Source organism: Branchiostoma belcheri, unplaced genomic scaffold (genome assembly GCF_001625305.1).
Source record: "Branchiostoma belcheri isolate BF01 breed outbred unplaced genomic scaffold, Haploidv18h27 scaffold1, whole genome shotgun sequence".
In the NCBI taxonomy this organism is placed as follows: Eukaryota; Metazoa; Chordata; class Leptocardii; order Amphioxiformes; family Branchiostomatidae; genus Branchiostoma; species Branchiostoma belcheri.
The window spans coordinates 3,578,508-3,596,817 of record NW_017802379.1 but is presented as its reverse complement, the minus strand read 5'-3'; the positions used below and the strand labels follow the sequence as shown (position 1 = coordinate 3,596,817).

The 18,310-nt window shown below is 40.7% G+C and overlaps 2 protein-coding genes across 3 annotated transcripts; both read right to left on the bottom strand.

The window, feature by feature from the left end:
* Window positions 1–871: 871 nt before the first annotated feature.
* LOC109468395 (collagen triple helix repeat-containing protein 1-like) lies at window positions 872–5,037 on the bottom strand. Of its 2 annotated transcripts, none has more exons than XM_019766648.1 (5): window positions 4,594–5,037; window positions 3,156–3,277; window positions 2,435–2,573; window positions 1,689–1,890; window positions 872–1,146 (listed from the first exon to the last, which is right to left on the bottom strand). In XM_019766648.1, exons 1-5 carry the CDS (start codon window positions 4,708–4,710, stop codon window positions 983–985), a joined length of 744 nt encoding a protein of 247 aa, XP_019622207.1. In that variant the 5' UTR covers window positions 4,711–5,037; the 3' UTR covers window positions 872–982. The 2 variants fall into 2 exon arrangements, with proteins under 2 accessions (XP_019622207.1, XP_019622215.1); XM_019766656.1 differs by having other exon boundaries at window positions 4,609–5,037.
* Window positions 5,038–8,096: 3,059 nt separating this feature from the next.
* LOC109468545 (collagen triple helix repeat-containing protein 1-like) lies at window positions 8,097–16,977 on the bottom strand. The gene is made up of 5 exons (XM_019766790.1): window positions 16,694–16,977; window positions 12,626–12,709; window positions 10,473–10,745; window positions 9,537–9,747; window positions 8,097–9,184 (listed from the first exon to the last, which is right to left on the bottom strand). Exons 1-5 carry the CDS (start codon window positions 16,778–16,780, stop codon window positions 9,018–9,020), a joined length of 822 nt encoding a protein of 273 aa, XP_019622349.1. The 5' UTR covers window positions 16,781–16,977; the 3' UTR covers window positions 8,097–9,017.
* Between the last annotated feature and the right edge of the window lie 1,333 nt (window positions 16,978–18,310).

Genomic DNA, 18,310 nt, shown 5'->3' with positions numbered 1-18,310 from the left:
ACAAAAGTGATCTGTATACACATGTATATGGACATGGATAGTTACAGTAGATGCACATCAAATTGGATAAAATGTTACGTACTTCTTAATTTGATCTAACAATGTCTTTACCGATAGGAAAGACATTCGGGAGCGATGTAAGTTGTTATAATTATATAAGGTCTATATTTTTATGGTATCGATATAATTGTTAATCTATACTGTTGATATACTTGATACATAATGCGTACTTCGTGTATGACCCTTTACAAAATATACATGAAAAGTTGCAAAATTGTTGATGCATATCTAATGTATTGTAGTGCAATGCTTACTTAAACTCCTAATTGATAAAGTGGTGGAAAATAAGAGTTATTTATTCTGAGCATATTTTCCACGCATTTCTATGTTTGTCAAGTAACCAGCATCAGAATGAAGAGGGTTTCCATTACATTATTCAAATTGTCGCCACTAAAAGATATCAACTTCAAATTTGTGATGTAGCTTAGTCCGACAAGGAAGTCAGAAAATAGGTCAAATTCATTGCTGCTTTTACAAAACTGGGTGTACTAAGTCATAAATGATAAAGACAATATCAGCTGAACTACTTTGCGGATACTTAATATGCATGTACGTCTTATCCACTGATAGCAAGGTACTTTGTGGCAATTCTTTCACATAGCCGTAGTTTACGATTAACAGTGATTTGCATATTATCTTTCATATTGAATTTTTGACTTAAACACATGTATTCGTCAATATTATCTAAAACAGTTATTTCATTTTTTAGCATAGATTCATAGATTGTACGTGTTATATATCCTAAGGGCTATCCTAGTGGCTATAGGGTCCTAATCATTTTCATGCCTCCTCCACGTCTTTCTAAGGATCATTTCATTCTCTTCAGTCATGCCTTTCCATAGCAGATATCTCCCAATTAGAGAACACCCCTCGAATGCTTTCAATGGAATAGCCCGTTAGCAGTTCCGTACTGTTAACGTTATTACTCTGTCCCCTCCTCTGCAGTGACTGGGAGTTCCTCGGCGATAATTCTGGAGACAGAGTTCCATCCGGTGTACGCGTCTCCCCCAGTGTAGCCCCTGCAGTCCTGCACGTTGAAGGCCACGTCCACCGGTCCCTGGGGTATGTTCTCGCACAGTCCTTCGACTGTCGGGGAACGTGGTAACTTCGTAAGCCATTTCTATAAATACACGCTTGCACGTACGCACTCAAAAACACAGTCACTTACTACTGTGACGCGCACACGGACACACACACACGCACGCACACACTCACGTACACACACGCACGCGAGCGCGCACATACACACACACACACACACACACACACACACGTGCGCGCGCGCACACACACACACATACACGCACGCACGCATATACACACAAATATAATAATCACGTGAGATACCTCTTCCATCTCATACTTGTAAGAACATATTAAGTTATTAAGAAATGAAAATCTAGCAATGGCCATGGGAGATGAAACATACTAGTACGCCAAAAGATGAAGTTGTATTCCGCTGACATATATTCTGTACGTAACTTGCGGCATACATAGATTCTGTGCGTAGGATGACGTTGTCCATACATGTATTTAATTTTGTTAGATCTTTAGTTGTAGAAGACCATACGAAAGCCCCTGTACTTTTAATTGCGTCAATAAAGAATCCCTTTATAAAATAAACCTACTTGTGGTAACTCTGTGTATGTTGACGCTCTCAGCGCCGTTCGTGAAGGTGAGACCGTCTATGGGGACCGGGGTGAGACACTCCCTGCCGTTAAAGGTGAAGTACCAGCGCTTACAGCACTCCTTAGTGGACAGGACGCGCAGAGAACCGTTCCACGTCACGTGCATCGTGGTGTTCATCTGCCGCTTGTGGAAGCGGCAGATCTGGGGAGAAGTCGGAGACGATTCACACCATAAATGCTTAAACGCTTCACACCATAACGCTTCACATTTACAATTCAGCCTAATAAATCAAATCAAATCTACAATTCTACACCAGTCATGCATGATTGGAGGCGTGGGGACTAAGAAGCCACAGCGCCGCCATGCGACATGGAGTTGTAATGTTTTATAGGGATTACGACGGCCGCTAGACTCTTAGGATTCAATGTTTTTGGAAATTTTGTCCATTCCATTACCATGCACAAACCTTACTTTTGTCATACACGAAGAACAACTAGGACGAAAAAACGTTATAGAGTCATTTTCATCACTGTGGGCACTTGAAAGTATTACTATGACTCATTGATTGATATCACGTCCTTTTGATATAACGAGTTTTAGATCCGGACTTTTCTGCAATGCGTATGAAGATCCACATGTGTGACTGTTGGTTCATAAAAAAAGGACAATTGCTTGTTGCTTTGTTAGTAAGGCCATTATCGCCAATGCTAGTGACAACCAGGCTAAGAAAAGAACGTTTTTGTACCTTGATAGTGCCTTTGTCCCTGTCGTCCTTGATCCTGTCCCAGACGCAGTGTTTGATGTTCTGACTGGCCACCAGGTCCGGAGCCGAGTCGCCCGGTTCTCCCTTCTGTCCCCGGATACCGTCCACACCACGTACACCCCTGGCATGGGCGAACGGGAATAGTTTCATCAGGTGGGTCAGTAATTAAATGGATACTGACCTTTTTTTTTTGTTACACAACCTAACGGAATTTACATTATTTTGTACCTGGAAATGTTTTGGTAGACCGTCTGTTATCTTCACCAGCAGAGCAATGATCTACTTCTGGTTACCACCATGCGAGACTGAAGTTAGAAGAATGCACACTCCGGAACAAGGACGCTGCATGTATCTTTGACAGAAAATCTACTCCTGTCATGAACATTGAAGAGGGGGGTATACACACGTTTGCGACTCAGTCTTCTCATTGCAGCGCCCCCTTGTTCTGAGAAGTCGAACTGGCTGTCCTTACCTGAGGAAGGTAGCAGTCGGTGTAGCCAAGATTCAAACCTTGTTGAAGCTTGATACTTTAGATCAACACAGTAAAGACAGCTCACCTCAAATTTTAATTGCTCTTCAGTCAACCTCCTTGGTGAGGCGCAATGCTTGTAGTTTAATACATTTTGTCGTTACTGACAGCTTGCTGTAACGGGCTTTAAAACGGGAAATTTCATTTATTGATAACTGTTGACATTTTGCTTACCTGGTGCCCGCTTTCCCGCCTATCCCATCGAAGCCGTTACTGCCGGGATAGCCATTCTGTCCTGGGACACCGTTCCTTCCCGGCATGCCTGGCGCACCCATCGGGCAACATCCGGGACATGTCTGCCATGACATACGAGTCAGCAACTTTAATTTCATTTCTGATATTACTTATTTCATGCTCCTGTCCATCAAAATTAGAGCAAATAGTGAATACCTATACCAGTTTTTAAAAGAAATTTTTTAAATAAATATTCTATTTCAATCATGTTAGGGGCACAAAGTCAAACTCAAGAATGACGTTGAGAACTCAGGAACGCATTTGATATGTTTTTTAGAGAAAAACTCCACGATAATTCAACTGAACAATTAAAACGACGCAAAGGAAACGCTAGAACGCCGATAGCGGGTTTATTCATGTTGGCAGGATCATGATGTCAGGACATATATTTTGATTCCAATCGCCATTTAGTGAATGGCGTTTTCATAGCTTAGAAGGTATTGTATCTAAAATCATTCAATGCATGCATTGTGACTAGTCATTGAAACGTTATTCATTAAAAGGGGATTGGTCTATTGTTATCCTACTTTTTAACAGGATGATAAAGGACTCATGGATATTTAGGAAGAATTAGTATTGTTTCCGCTCAATTGATATATGAAAAAAAACTGACATGGTACTCACAGTTCTAGTGTAAAACATACACTTTTATCAACATACGAAACATATACACGCATCTATAAAATCTTATTACATTTCGTAATCCTCATTCAGGAAATGTAAGTACATCACAGGTACTTCCCATTCAGTGACTGACAATGTCCATCTGAATGGCAATGACCTTAATCAGAAAAGGAATGATAAAGGGCCGAAACGACGCAGCTCTGGCGAGGAACTACGCCTACGATGATTGTAACACGGAGGCTGACTGAGTTTCTGATAATGAAAAAGAAGTCGTAAGAACGATAGCACCAGAGGGACGAGGAAGATATTTCCTCTGTGTGCTGTGAAGAAAATGAAGTCTTCTTAAGCATCCCGGAGCGCATAGTCCCGCTAGGAGAGCTACATGCTCCAAAAAGCCAGTAATACAGTATTAAATGCATCACAAACAACGAAGTAAGAAACGCAGGAAAATCAGGACCATTTCACGCACCAACAACACCGAGTTTCTAGTTAGTTTAGCCTTGAAAACATGATATGTTACTTCTTCAGGCATATAACTAAAGCTGGAGAAAGACTAGTCATTTGATCCTTGACCTGTAAGCAAAATTACTCGAAATAGTGAGCGTGCCTTCTAAACCACGTGACGGCAATTTTTGCCAGATCGCAAAGCATCGGTTAAGACCTTTCCATAAATACAAAAAAGCAACAAATATGTTAAAGCTAGAAAAAGCACACCACAGAAGGGTATTGCGTGCTGCAAAAGTGTTAAAGCTACCTGCTTGCATTGTACCTCGTTCTCCGAGTCATCGGGATCGTCTGGCGGCGCGCTCCAAACTCTGGCTCCCAGGAAAAACAGGACACACACCGACAAGACTGGAGTCCAGTTCGCCATTTTCTACCAGTCAAAGACCCTGCCCTCCTTGACCGTCTATGTTGTCCACCGTTGCTTTTTTTTCTTGGCTGACGCTCCTACAATTCACATCTGTCCGCCCCAGTAGTCAAGTAGAATTAGCCTCGGAACGCCACTGCACATTGGTCGCACCCACAGAAACAACGGGACGGCAGAACCAGCGGTAATGTCATTAGCAATATGACAAATGGTGGGCCATTCAGGGCTAAACTAATCACTCAGCCCTTTCATTTTCAATACAACTCCGCGGGGAGATCTCTTTGCGACGGCGAGTTCCCTTGCCAAGCTCACCAGATCCAGTCTCATTTTCCAAAGAGACCCTTTTATCTAATGATCTCCATTTCTGGGGACACATCTATTATCGTAGTCGCATTAGGGTCAGTTTTCTAAATGAGATATTTCAATTTCTGGGAATATATTGGAAAGCCTGCGGATCGATCGTAAACTGTCTCCTGGCGGCATTACCGGAGGAGAGTTTGATTAATTCTAACAGCAATTCATCGGTAAAATGGATTACTTCAGAAATAATGATCCCCGTATATTCTTAGAAGCTTTAATGTACTTAATGACTTTAAGAGTTATGCGTGGAAACGGAAACTTTTCGAGACAGAATCAAGTTTTAACTTGAGTCGCATACGAAGAATACGCTTAATTCAGACAGATCTCCAAGTTTCCTTTCCTAACTACATCTTAAAAGATGGTGGGATTTCATTAACAGAGGAAGCGGAGGCAAATAATGGAATACGTAATCATTTATGACCGTCGCAAATTGGACGTAATCAGTTACCTCATTTGACAGATGCTAACCCAATTACCCATTCTTTCCTTGATTAAACCGGGGCGGCCCGCCCTCGTTGCCGCCAGTCAGGGGCACGGGAGTTCGACCTGCTCCATCGGATGTCAGGTAAAGTCTGCATCAGCCAGTGATCTACAGCTCACTTAGCCCGGGCCTCTCTGCTCTTGATACCACGCCAACAGTAATTTGCAAAGTGCATTACCAAAGTTCAGATGCATTATGATACATGGACAGATTCATCAATAGTAAAGAATAGCTTGGAAAACTTTTCCCGTGACTCTACTGTGAAGTTTTACCAGAAATGTTCACGTACCGCTTCGCATGCAGCTTTTGAATCTGCAACGGAAATGAAAGTTTTTTCCTATATCTGATTTCATTTAGGTTGATGTTACGGGACTGAAAGACTTATGCGCTAATACTTTTATCTACATAGATTACATTATACTCAAATCTAAAAAAAGGTTCCGTGCTGTTTATGCACTTTTCACTCAAAAGAATGCTGTTTTTCTCGATCGAAAAGAAAGGCTGAAGAAATGGTTTACTACTGCCAATATCCCCTTTCCCAAGAAACATCATTAGAGTAGTTCATATATCAACTCTGATCCGTACAGATGGTTATGCTAGCTTATTAGTTTACTTAAGTCCTTATTCAATTTCTAATGCTATATGGTTCAATCTATATTTATTGACATTGTGTCACGTTGCATTATTCAGAAGGTACAATACGTCCCTTCATGCACTAGTTATGATATTCGTATTTTTTACAAGTCGTTGAATATTCCATATATGTAAATGTACCAAGCTTTGAATTGGGAGAGAGTGAGAGTGAGGGTGAGTGAGTGCAAAATGAACAATAAACAATAATTGGGCCATAATCAGTCGGAAACTTCCTCTAAGAGTATCAGTGAACTTCTCTGCCGCATTAGGAAATCCGGTCAAGTCACAAGACAAATCGGTACTATATAATTTTGAATAGGAAGACGACTCAGGCACATAATTCTAGCATTTTATTGCATGGAAGAACATTCTTTAAATGTTTTATAAGCTTTTATTGACTTCACACAATGTGGCAGCTTCTAACGCATTGGAGACATTGACTGCAAAATGTAGTACACTGTACAGCCAATGGGAACTGACTATACGGTTTTTAACTAACGTCCACAATATGAGTTATGAAACGGTGAGGTCAAAAGGTGTTAAGCAAAGAACTTGCTGTTAGATATGTAGCAGAATATCAAAACAATAACAATAGGTCAAAACAATAACAATAGGTCAAAACAATAAAAGAACTAGGCCATGCACATCTTTTGAAGTCATATATAACGTTCAAAGCACCACTAGTACTGGTGACCGAGTGCTTTGACCCAGCAGTTGTGGATCCGTTTAATTTTTAATCTTTCTACAAAAGAAATATCTTTTCCCATAACTAGATTGTGTTCTGTCCTGTTCGGATACAGTAGCTAAAGGGCCTGGCAACCTGGTCAGTCGTGGTCGTTATGAAATGGTAATTGTGACAGGCGGCCTCGGACCGTGATTAGAATGGCAGTTTACGTGTTTACCTCATGACACGGAGGTCATCCCATCAACATGAATCCTGCTCATGGTCAAATCATAACGGCCGTATATGTTATAATAAAAGTGGTGCAGCCACATCCGTTTATATTTATAAGATTGTCTGGAGGCAGAACATGTCATTACTCCCGAGGCCCAAAAATGAACATTTTCAAGTTTGTAGAATATTCTTCAATCGGTGACAGTTTTTGAAAGGTAAAAACACGTACCTCCAAATTTTCGATTTGGGTCGAGACTTTTGCGGATCAAGATGTAACATCTGTGTCCATAATATCACCAGGGTCCATAATATCGCCACATTGAGAAATAGTGTGCTTAAAGATATTTTTACTGCAACATACTTTTGGTATGCACTCCTTCACACATCAAAAGTACATACCTGGTATGTTGCAGTAAAAATATCTTTAAGCACACTATTTCTCAAGGTGGCGATATCATGGACCCTGGTGGTATTATGGACACAGATGTTACAGCAATTTGATGGTAAGAAAATTTGGAGGTACGTGTTTTACCTTATAAAAACAGTCACTGATTGAATAATGTTCTACTATAATCTTACATGACTGATGAACCTCTTCAACGAACATTTTCAACTTCTGCCTACATGGTCTTAAACACGTTTCTCGTTTTCTTGTTGATTGCATAAACAAAGTATCTATTTTTAAAACTATTCACAGTGGTTTCTTGAGGTCTCTGTAAGATTTGTGTGTGTTTCAGTAAGACAGTAAAGAATAACAGCATGGCTTCATTTTACACATCATACACACCAACAACCTTTATTGCACCTGTGATTTTTACAACTTGTCATATAGCATCACCGGCTAGCTATTGCACAAACTGCTTTCAATTATCTAATATGCTTATTGATAATATATCATGCAGATGTAGGGAATAGTGCTTTCTTGTTTGTCTTCAATCGTAATCTCCAAAGCATCTAATTTTGCTGGAGAAAGCCCTCATCAGTGGATAAGTATCCTTAGCTTGAGTATGCAGAGTATACTTAAACTGATGGCAGATATGTTTCTCTAATTATGACTTGAACACTAGCTTGTATGACATCTTTACAGCCATAGTCGTTGCTGCACTTGCGATGTTTTCATATCTTATAGTATATAATTCTTTACGTCACAAGTACAAAATTGATATAACCGAGATCAGATAGCTTCTTTATCTATTGCTCATAGCAGAGACGATATCGATTATATGTGCAAGTAACATTGCTTCCTTCTTTAAGCAGATAACACGGCAGAAAAATTGATCTATTACAAACGTAATAGAGCTTAGGTGCTCTTCTTACAATGCAGTGCTAATATCATATATATCATTTGACAGACGTAAAACAGTAAAAAGGCTTCTAATGTCCCTTTCAAAGCTCAATGTCCCCAAACCTTTAAAAAGCAATCAGGTCTTGTCTTACTTTCAAGACTTGTTTTTTTACAAATACACAGGCGAGTGTTACCTTGAATTAAGATGAGCTCTTGAATCAGAATTGAGCTCTTGAACACAACATTTGCTTGTTGAGTCACACACGAGCATCATGGTGTTATAGCTTAGGTAGGATTTAACTGTGATGTTCAACACTTCAGACAATTGGATGTGCCTTGTTTTAGTGCAATGCAGTTACAGTACAAACAATGCACCACTTCTATGACACCACTTACTGCAGATAAGATGCGTGGCTCGGTGAGCAATGGGTCTAATGTGTGCAAATGTCTTCCCTTGTCTCTACTTGGGAGCTCTTGTGTTGGAAATCACAGCTAAAATTCTGCTCAAGAATGAATTCTATGAACACAGATGAAGTGTCAAGTACTACACGAAATCCATTTTTAAAGTAACCCTTAAATCATGAGTAAGGGTGTTCTTAAAGATATGATTTCTTGCAGTGACGCTAAGTTTGCTCTAGCTGTGCCTGCAGAACCCTTCACTGATTTGTCGCATCGTCAGGAAGCATGATCTCTTCGACGATGATCCTGGACACGGAGTTCCAGCCGGTGTAGGCGTTCCCGCTGTTGGAGATGCCCTTACAGTTACGCACGGAGAACTCCACGTTGATTTTACCCTTAGGGAGACCGCTGCAGATGCCCTCAACTGGGACAAAATAAGTTAGGTTAGCAATATACGTTCAATAGTACAAACTTGTAAAAGGATAATACTATGGTGTAGTCAAATGATGTTCTATGCATGCATCGTCCAGGTATTTAACATTAATAGAGTCTAATCTATAGTTATCTAGCCTTTTGTTTTAAATCTTAGAGTCTGATGCTATGCGAAGGATTTTATGTCTTCTATGCTGATTGCACCATAATGAAAGCTAACGTTGTTTAGTTGATGTTACAATGAGTTCATTGGTGATCTATGAAGAGTAATAAGTTTCAGACAAGCCAAGGGAGCAAAGGAGTGGCCTGAGGGAGCAGGGAGCTAGGGAGGGGGGAGGACTCACTGGAGGAAACCCGGTGAATGTTCAACCCGTACATCCCGTTGTTTGCATTGGTGTAGACCAGTCCCTCGATCGGCAGCGGGCCCGAACACTCCATCCCGTTGAAGGTGAAGTACCACCGCTTGCAGCAGCCGCTGGTCGACGTCACCCGGAGGGCTCCGTTCCACACGACACGTAGAGAGGAGTTGGTGAACCGTTTGGAAAACGGGCATTCCTAGAGGGGGTTAAGATATATAAGAGCGCAGGTAGAAAGTCAGAGAAGCTGGCTGGGAGGCGGCGGGGCGGGGGCGGAGAGTCGGGCGGCGTGTGCAGCCAACTTACTGCGAGTCACTCTGTGGATGTTGAGGGCCACCAGCTCTTCACTGGGCTTAACGTATACAATCCCATCTATGGGCGCGGGGTCGCCACATTCTGCCCCGTTGAAGGTGAAATACCAACGTTTACATGCTCCGGAATGTGACGTCACCCTTAAGGGCCCGTCCCACAAGACCCGAAGTTCGGACGATTTCCGCCGTTTGGTGAAATCACAGACCTGAGGACACCAGCCAAATGGGCCAATGACAGAGGAGGGACGTACGGGAACCCTTCCTCTGTCTTAGCCATGCCAACTATGGGCAACATGCAGTAAGATGTGGAAACTAATTAACACAAAATTTTACATATTTCAGTTGACTAGCATAGTATACATCAATCAAATGTTGATTGGCATATATACTATGCATCAACTGCACAAACTATATCATTCATGGCAAAAGCTACTGGATCTTTAGCCTCGGTTGTCGACAAAACCTGAACAATACCGGATTTCAACGACTTTCTAGAACTGTTGATATGCGACTAAATGATCCTATTTCAACCTAGATGAGTATTTGATAACATCAGAAACTACTATAGAATTGAAAGTTTTATATTAAGCTGTTTGGCGCAGTTTAAAGCTACCTTGATCTTTCCGTGGTCCTCATCAAAGTTGAGGTTCCGCCAGGCGCACTGTTTGATGTTGCTGCCCAGCAGCATCGCCCCGCTGCCCGAGTCTCCCTTGTCTCCCTTCGTGCCTGGCCTGCCGGGTCTGCCCGGGAGTCCCCGGTCTCCCTTGTCCCCGTCCTTCCCGCCGATCCCGGGCGTTCCGGGAATGCCATTGCTTCCGGGAACGCCGTTGGTCCCGGGCATGCCCGGCGGACCCTGCACACAGCAGCCGTTTGCCGGACAAGCTTTCTGGTAGTTGGAAGACATTTTATATGTTACAAAATGACGTTAGTATCTACTTAAATACTTATTACACTAATATTATGATAATGTTGCCCAGACGTTAGATTGGAATCATGTAAACACTTTACATATGCACATAAAAATGTATCTGGATTTTGACCAGCTGATTGCACATGCAATATTGCAAATATATTAACCAAAACTAACGTTAACATATAAAACAGATTAACAGGGTTACCCTTACAGCAAAAACAGGCAACAACCTGATATCGTATTGTATATGCAAATGTTACATATGATGAGAGATGCTAAAAACCATATAGTAATCTTAGAAAGCGTCAACTACCATGCTAGTTTTACGTCCAAGTGTCCATCCAAAAAAATAAGGAAATTTCTGATGAAAAAAAGGTACGAATCGCCATTAGAATCGTGTATTGTAACAATAGGTTTGTTTTAGTCGTTGGGGTGCATAAAATGCTTTTTAAAAATTGAGTATCTAAAGAAAGTGACGAACGCACACAACATTTACTAGCCGTTAGCGGTCAGTGGTAGCTGCTTGTTAGACCGTTTGAGGGATGCTATTGCATGCTGGGAGACGCGGGAACTATGGGTAGCCGAGAGGCAAGCAGTATCATTACCATGACAACGCGCCCAGACCTCTCTGTTTTTATTGTAATGATTCTATTGCCCCTCCCCCAGCTACCCATAATGCCAAGCGTCTCCCAGCATGCAATGCGCTTCACAAAAATGCCCATGACTGGAGACAACTAGAAAATATCATGCAGTGCTAAAGTGCAGAGCAAAAAGGACATAGATATTCATATTCACAGACACATAAACATGCGCTCATTACATGCATTGCTTAGGGATTGAAACATATGTCAGTCTGTATACTTATTTGTCTGATTGTTCACAATGAAATTTGGTTATACCTGGTTAGTGAAACATGTAGGGGCCCGATCGTTAGTCAAATATACTAAAAACAAACGTAGAATTGATGTATATTGCAGTTAATTGGACTAGTACTGTGTGCCAATATAGTAGTTGTTAGTATTAATGGTTAAAAAGAGAAAGCTGAGGAAAATTTGGTCGTTCGTCTTGGTAAACCACTACCTTGTCATCATCAGGTTCGTCTGCGTAATATGAAGGCCAGGCCTGTTTCTGCTGATATAATCAAAACACAAGTTTGCGTGGTTAACTATTTGTCTCACCCTTATGCATGGAACAGCTAAACTATGTCTGGATCTATAGCTTTCAGTCGAGGACAAAGCAGTGCAGATTCTTCACGGGGCAATGTGATATGGTTTGCAAAAAAACTGTGTATATATATCTAACGAAAATTTTAATATTCCCAGCTGTTGCAGCAAAACAATGGCTTGGTTGGGAAGGAAGTTCCTGTTGGCCAATGTCAATGTAACGTCAGGGTGATGATCTCAGTTTAGTTTGAAATCAAACGTTTGGATATTTGAATATTTGTTGAACACTTTGCAACTTCAAACATTGCAGCTTTGTTCGACACAGTACAAAACTTTTCTCCCAACACAAATAAATTTCCCATTGAATGTTCGAATAGTACTGTCCTAATGCAGTCCTCAGAACTCAAGTTACAAATCATCACCTAGATCACGTGACGTTGGCTCCCAGGAGTTTTGACCAATCGCTGATGTTTATGTCTGTAAAGTCACGTGACCTAGATGGCTGGTCACTTGATACTGAAGAAGACAGTAGGATATCCGCTAACTTTTTGTGTTGGAACAATCTTCAGCACTGTACTATGTTAACTACCAAACATTTCATGCTAATTTCGGTCTACATTTGCCAACAGTGACTTCCGTGCACCCAGGCTATGGTGATTATGCTTGCCCCGCCCTGCCCCATACTTATACCTCCTCCTCGTCCTCAGAGTTAACTGGGTTCGCTGGGTCGTTCACGAACCCCGGGTAGTATGGCCACTTTGCTTTCACTTTGCGCTATTAGAGATGGAGGAAAGAAGAAAAAACAAAAATCCAAATAGCAAAAAATACAGAGATTCTCGACAATAATCATTGGCATTAAAAAGTTGTATCGTTGGATAAGTTGTGTCATCATTAAGTACGGGTAGATGCTTTACAAAAGCTAAAAGGCATGTTTCAATAGTGTTCACGTCTGTGAAAAATAGTCAATATATCATATCCAGGACATAATTTGATGGATAGAGAAGCTACATTGTATCCATTTCTAAACTTACCATTAGAGAACAATGACCAATGTTAATAAGGAGTATTAATATGTCCCAAATGTGTGGCAGGTGCCTCTTGGTCTCATATATTACAATGATGAAATGTTTTATTTCTCTCTCGAGACATATGATTTCAACACATAACATCAATATGTATCAATCACTTTACTTTGTACCTAAAACTGTTTATATTTGTTGGATCGGTTTTCAGTTTTGGGATTTCAATTTCATATCCTCATCATAACCCCCAAATTTACAGGCTTAGTCATCAATCCACCGGAAGATGAGTTTATCCTGAGTTTATCCAATCAGTCTTTGACCAAGAAGGTGGATTAACTAATCAATGTTACTACATACATAAAGAAGATCCGTCCTAATGGGCTCTACAGCAACGTTTCTACTGCACGATTATCTATTGATTCTCATTAAGACCTGGGCCGTATAATGTAGTGACCATGACTGTACTTGCGGCAGTTGGAACTATCAGCGCACATACGGTATAATCAATTCAGTAGAGTCTTTCTCTCTCTGTCTTGATAGATCAGTAGCTCTGCGGCAATGGTAGGTAAAGGTCCCGTGGCCTTTTTGTGAGATGAGGCACTGCCTTGGGACATAGTATAGAAGACGAAGTACACCCATCCCCTTCCCCGTGTGCACCTTTTTACCTAAACAACGTTAGGTACTCATTTACACTTGGGGGAAGTGTAGTCTTGTTCAACTGAACAACATGTACAGCAAGGAATGTCAGGAATCTTATTAAATCATCTAGTAATGATACTAGCTCTTAAAGTTACTCTATTTCTTTAAACTGTGTAAAACATTGAATCTTAAGTTTGCAACAGAATCTGTAAGAAAATTAAAAAATCCGGAATCTAGATTGTTGGGCCAAAGACACAAAGCTAATTACTCTCTCATACCTAAGAGGTACTGGTCACATATATTCGATGACAGAAAAGCCATACATCATTTCAAAATGTCAAAGTGGAACGGGCAGATTACACTCAGTTCTCGGTTCGTTAATCAACATTTCCCGGTGATGTATGATTCCAGAGGACAGGGATGATTTCCGCCGTACGGTACATCAATCTTTTACCTGTCTACCGAGGACTGATTCTCATCAATTCGACCTGCTACTGGCGTTATGACAAACAGGGTCCCCCTTAGATTTAGTTGACAGACTCGGTGTCAAAGCAATAAATTTATAACCTTAACATCAGAATCAGATGAACTTAAAGAATCAAGATTATGTTCTGCGTAATTTCAAGAGTCATTCATCAGAAATTCTGAAAGCTGTTTGTAAACATGGCATCAAGAGAAAGAAAAGTTATTTTTTTATTTCTGTTCTCTATATATCTGTTAGAGGAATATGGTTTCGCGTTCGTAGCACAAACTATGATACAACGTCAGCTACACGACGTAGTTTACAGTAAATACACTACTCCTACAATCACAGAACACATGCATCACAGAAATTGTTTTTTCGACTTTCATGGGTTATAAAAAATGAGGCAAACCCATCAAGCTTTGATTTAGTACAACAGTATATAAAACTAGAGCAGCCATTTGACGGATGTATACAGTATTACTGTAACAGTACTAGCCCCCCTCCCCCTTCCCAACAGCTCTAAAGCAATATAACTGTCCCAATGACCAGTAGTTGTGCACGTGAGCCAGAGAAGAGAGATATCTCACAGCAACACTTCCACCACCGGAGTTGATTACATGTCAGTTCAGCTCCCATGGCTCCTAGATTGCTTTGAGATTAAATTCCTAGAATTGGCCTTAGAAGGAGTGCTTATATAGAGACGGACGTATATCCCAAGCGCTGGGGATTTGACAAGTCAACGTGAATTATACATATCAAATTCACAAATTGTTGGGACTAAAAGATTTGCCAGGATATGCCAGGATTCGCTATGGTCTGCATAAAAAGTATCAAGTATATACTGTATATATATTTTTATCCTGCACGTGTGTTGGGAGACGTACCATAGATTCTTAAGATATTCAGAAGAATGCATATATGTCTTTTTTTTAATCTGATAATTTTATACACATAATGTAGTTTACGAATTATAGAAGGGCAATGATTACTAGGATATAACACTTTTTGGCATAGCCTCAAATGTAACTGTCCAAACTATTGCAAAGTGAAACGCCAAATATTTCTATCAATTAATTAGGTACTAAAACTTGATTCCAAGCTCCGCGCTAATATTGAAGTTTAGCAACAGAAATATAATTGTACTTTAATCAGACACTCTACCGACTAAATTATGTTTTTAATGTGTTTAGAAGAGTCTATACTTGATTGGCCACAGAACCCTGAGGAGTGATGGTGTAGATTACAGAGTCAATCTCGCTATTGTCCTGGAACTTGACCTTACGTCACGCCAGAGTGAACTTACACTTGGTGTCCCCGCGGGACCCACAGCAGAAAATTAACACGACTTCCCGTAACAAAGTATCGATTTCAATTTCCATTCCCGTCCAAGTCAACCGCGTTCCAGGAAGCGAGTAGAAGTTACGGGAAAGCTCCCCACGTCGTTATTTTCTTAACCCTTGTCCTGCTGGCATTTTTACACAATATTTTAAAATAATTTGATGTCTTAATCAGGTCACAGACCCCAGACTCTTTTTGCGCTGCGGTGGCGTAGTTACTTTCGCATTCGTTGCACTTCGCTGCAATGTGATGCGTTTCACGAGAAATACCCCCCAAATCGTACATTTTGTACATATAGGGCGTTATATAGATGGTACTGTATGTTCAATCCATAAATATTTGGGCTCCGCAGGACAAGGGTTTTAGTGTGAATTCATGGTTCTGGACTATTTAGGAGAATATATAAACGAGCGTTTAAATAATTTCTTGGTACGTCTTGATTGAAAGTAACGGAGCCTTCGAAATTGATGAAAGAGGTAGATGAAAATGTATGTTATGGAGAGTTAATTTTGACACGACTTCGCCGCCACGCATACACCTGTCGCATATGGTGGCGCCAATATTTAAGCACCGGCATTGTTTCGGAATTAGACTGTCTTAGTCTCTTAATGTAAACATGGATGTTCATGTTTTCACACTGCAATAGCTTTTAAAAAAAACTTTTTTGAAAAACATATAGACATCTCGCGGCTGTGTTTCGCGGTTTTCAATAATATAATATATACTAATCTAATTTTCGCATACAGGTTTTACTTAAGGTAATTTGAAATCTAATATTCGTTGTCTTCAACCTGCCTTCTATCTAATACACATCGATTTCATGACTTCCTATGAATATTCCAAGGTGAAGAAAAGAATTATGCAACTTAATTTTACGTTTACGTTGCCTACGAAATTTTTAGAAAACTACCACTCGAACTATCAACTCACTAATTTCACTTTGATGAAAAGAGCTCTTAGGCATTTCAGACTTTTCCAATACAGTGGGGCAAATATTTTGCTTGAACTGTAGACACTGATAGAAAGAGCCATTGAAAAAATTAAAATGTTTAAAAACAACCCATTAGATATCATACTACCCTTTACAATGACTTCACATATGTACCGCATGGTATATTGAAGCTCATGGCAACGAACATGTAAAGCTAGAAAGCTGTACACAATCAAAGACATATGCCACCACGTCTACAAGCTTATCAGGCGACAAGCTGTCTATACGTCAAAACATGCAGTTTCACAAAGCTGAAATATGGCTTCGTGTAAGCTCACAAAATCCAGGAAAATATTTTCTACCTGTGCACCGGTGTCCTGTGCCAAGACAGCGGCGCTCCAGAGCCACAGCAAGCCGAGGAGGAAATGAGTTCTTCCGACCGTCGCCATTTTTGCCGCCCCCTAGTGGAACAACTGACAGGTAAAGGTCGACCCAATGATACCCATTCACTGATTAAACGCTCGCACCAATTACGCTTTCCGGCTGGCTTGCCGGCTCGTAAGGCCCATGCGCGGAGACCCGAAACTTTGCCCTCAATCGGCGGAGAGACGGACCAATACGCCTCCTCGGTGCGGCCGTGTAGGGCACTGCCGAGGTCGAACGACTCGGCAGATTGAGTTAGTCCAAGATTTCAAAACGTAAACCACCCAAACGCGGCGTACCATTCCTATTCTAACAACTAAAGCCCAGACTAGCTTACCATACGTTCTGAGGATTAAGTCCGCCATCCCATAGGAAATGCTTATCTCATTAACTGTACACACATCGCTTACCCTGGGGAGAGGTGTCTTGTTATCCTATCGCGAGAGTTTGCATTGGGACAAAACATGACTTCACGCCCCCTTTATACGTGAATAATGACATAATTGGGCGGCGGAAATGCCTCCATCCAGCCGTAAATAGACAAGGACGAACGGCCTGTCGATGGTTAAGTACACGTGACGTGACAACCTGTTTATGATTATATTCACATAAACCTGTTATAAACTCTCATATAAACACCTAACATTAGAAAATTACAAAAAGAAAATTATATCTGTTTTATCATACATGTACTTTCAATTTCTGATGTTCAAACTACATTAGACTTGACCCATTGGTAGTGGACACAGAAATGTTATTAGTGGCAATGGCCCATGGACATTAAATATTTCATGCTAGTGGTAAAATGTCTTTCTTAGGCAATAAAGGGGTCTACTGTAGATAATATACGGGGGCAATAAAAAACTAAACTAAATTTACGAGTTCGTGAGTGTATGTGTGTGTTTCACTAGCTTTCTTGGAACTAAAGGAAATTTTTATGGGAACTTTAAAGTAACAGAACAGGTTATTACATCAGTCTTACAGTCATTACTGACCTTATCACATTGGAACATCAGACAGACACAGTGGTACTGCCATCTGCCGTACTGAAGACTGGCGCAAAGATATGATAAGACTTGACCATCTCTCAGTGTACGCGTAATGTACACAACACTCTACGGGTTCTGCCAATACTATACTCAGGCCACATCAATTTAATTTGTTGGTTATCGGATTCGCCTCTTTATTTTTGTCTGATTACTCCCCCCCCCCAAAAGAATTTGGATCAACTAAAAAATGCCCATAGTTTGCCCCCAATAGTTGAGGAAAGTCCTTTTCTTCCTAGTTGTGACAGTTTTTACCATCTATCAATGCAGTGGTTTCATTAAAAGTTCAAAATTCATTGTTTAAATATTAACCCAGCCTTTTGAGTTGACTTCATGGCTCCTATTGTAGCATTTGGGACTAAAATAGGATGCCTAGACCTGTTTTATTTTTTATTTTTTCGCCCTGACGCTACATATTTTTTTCTGAAAAAAATCCGAGAACCAACAGATTAAATTGCTGTGGCCCCATGACATCATGCCACACGCCTCAAGTCAAGAACGTTATCGTGT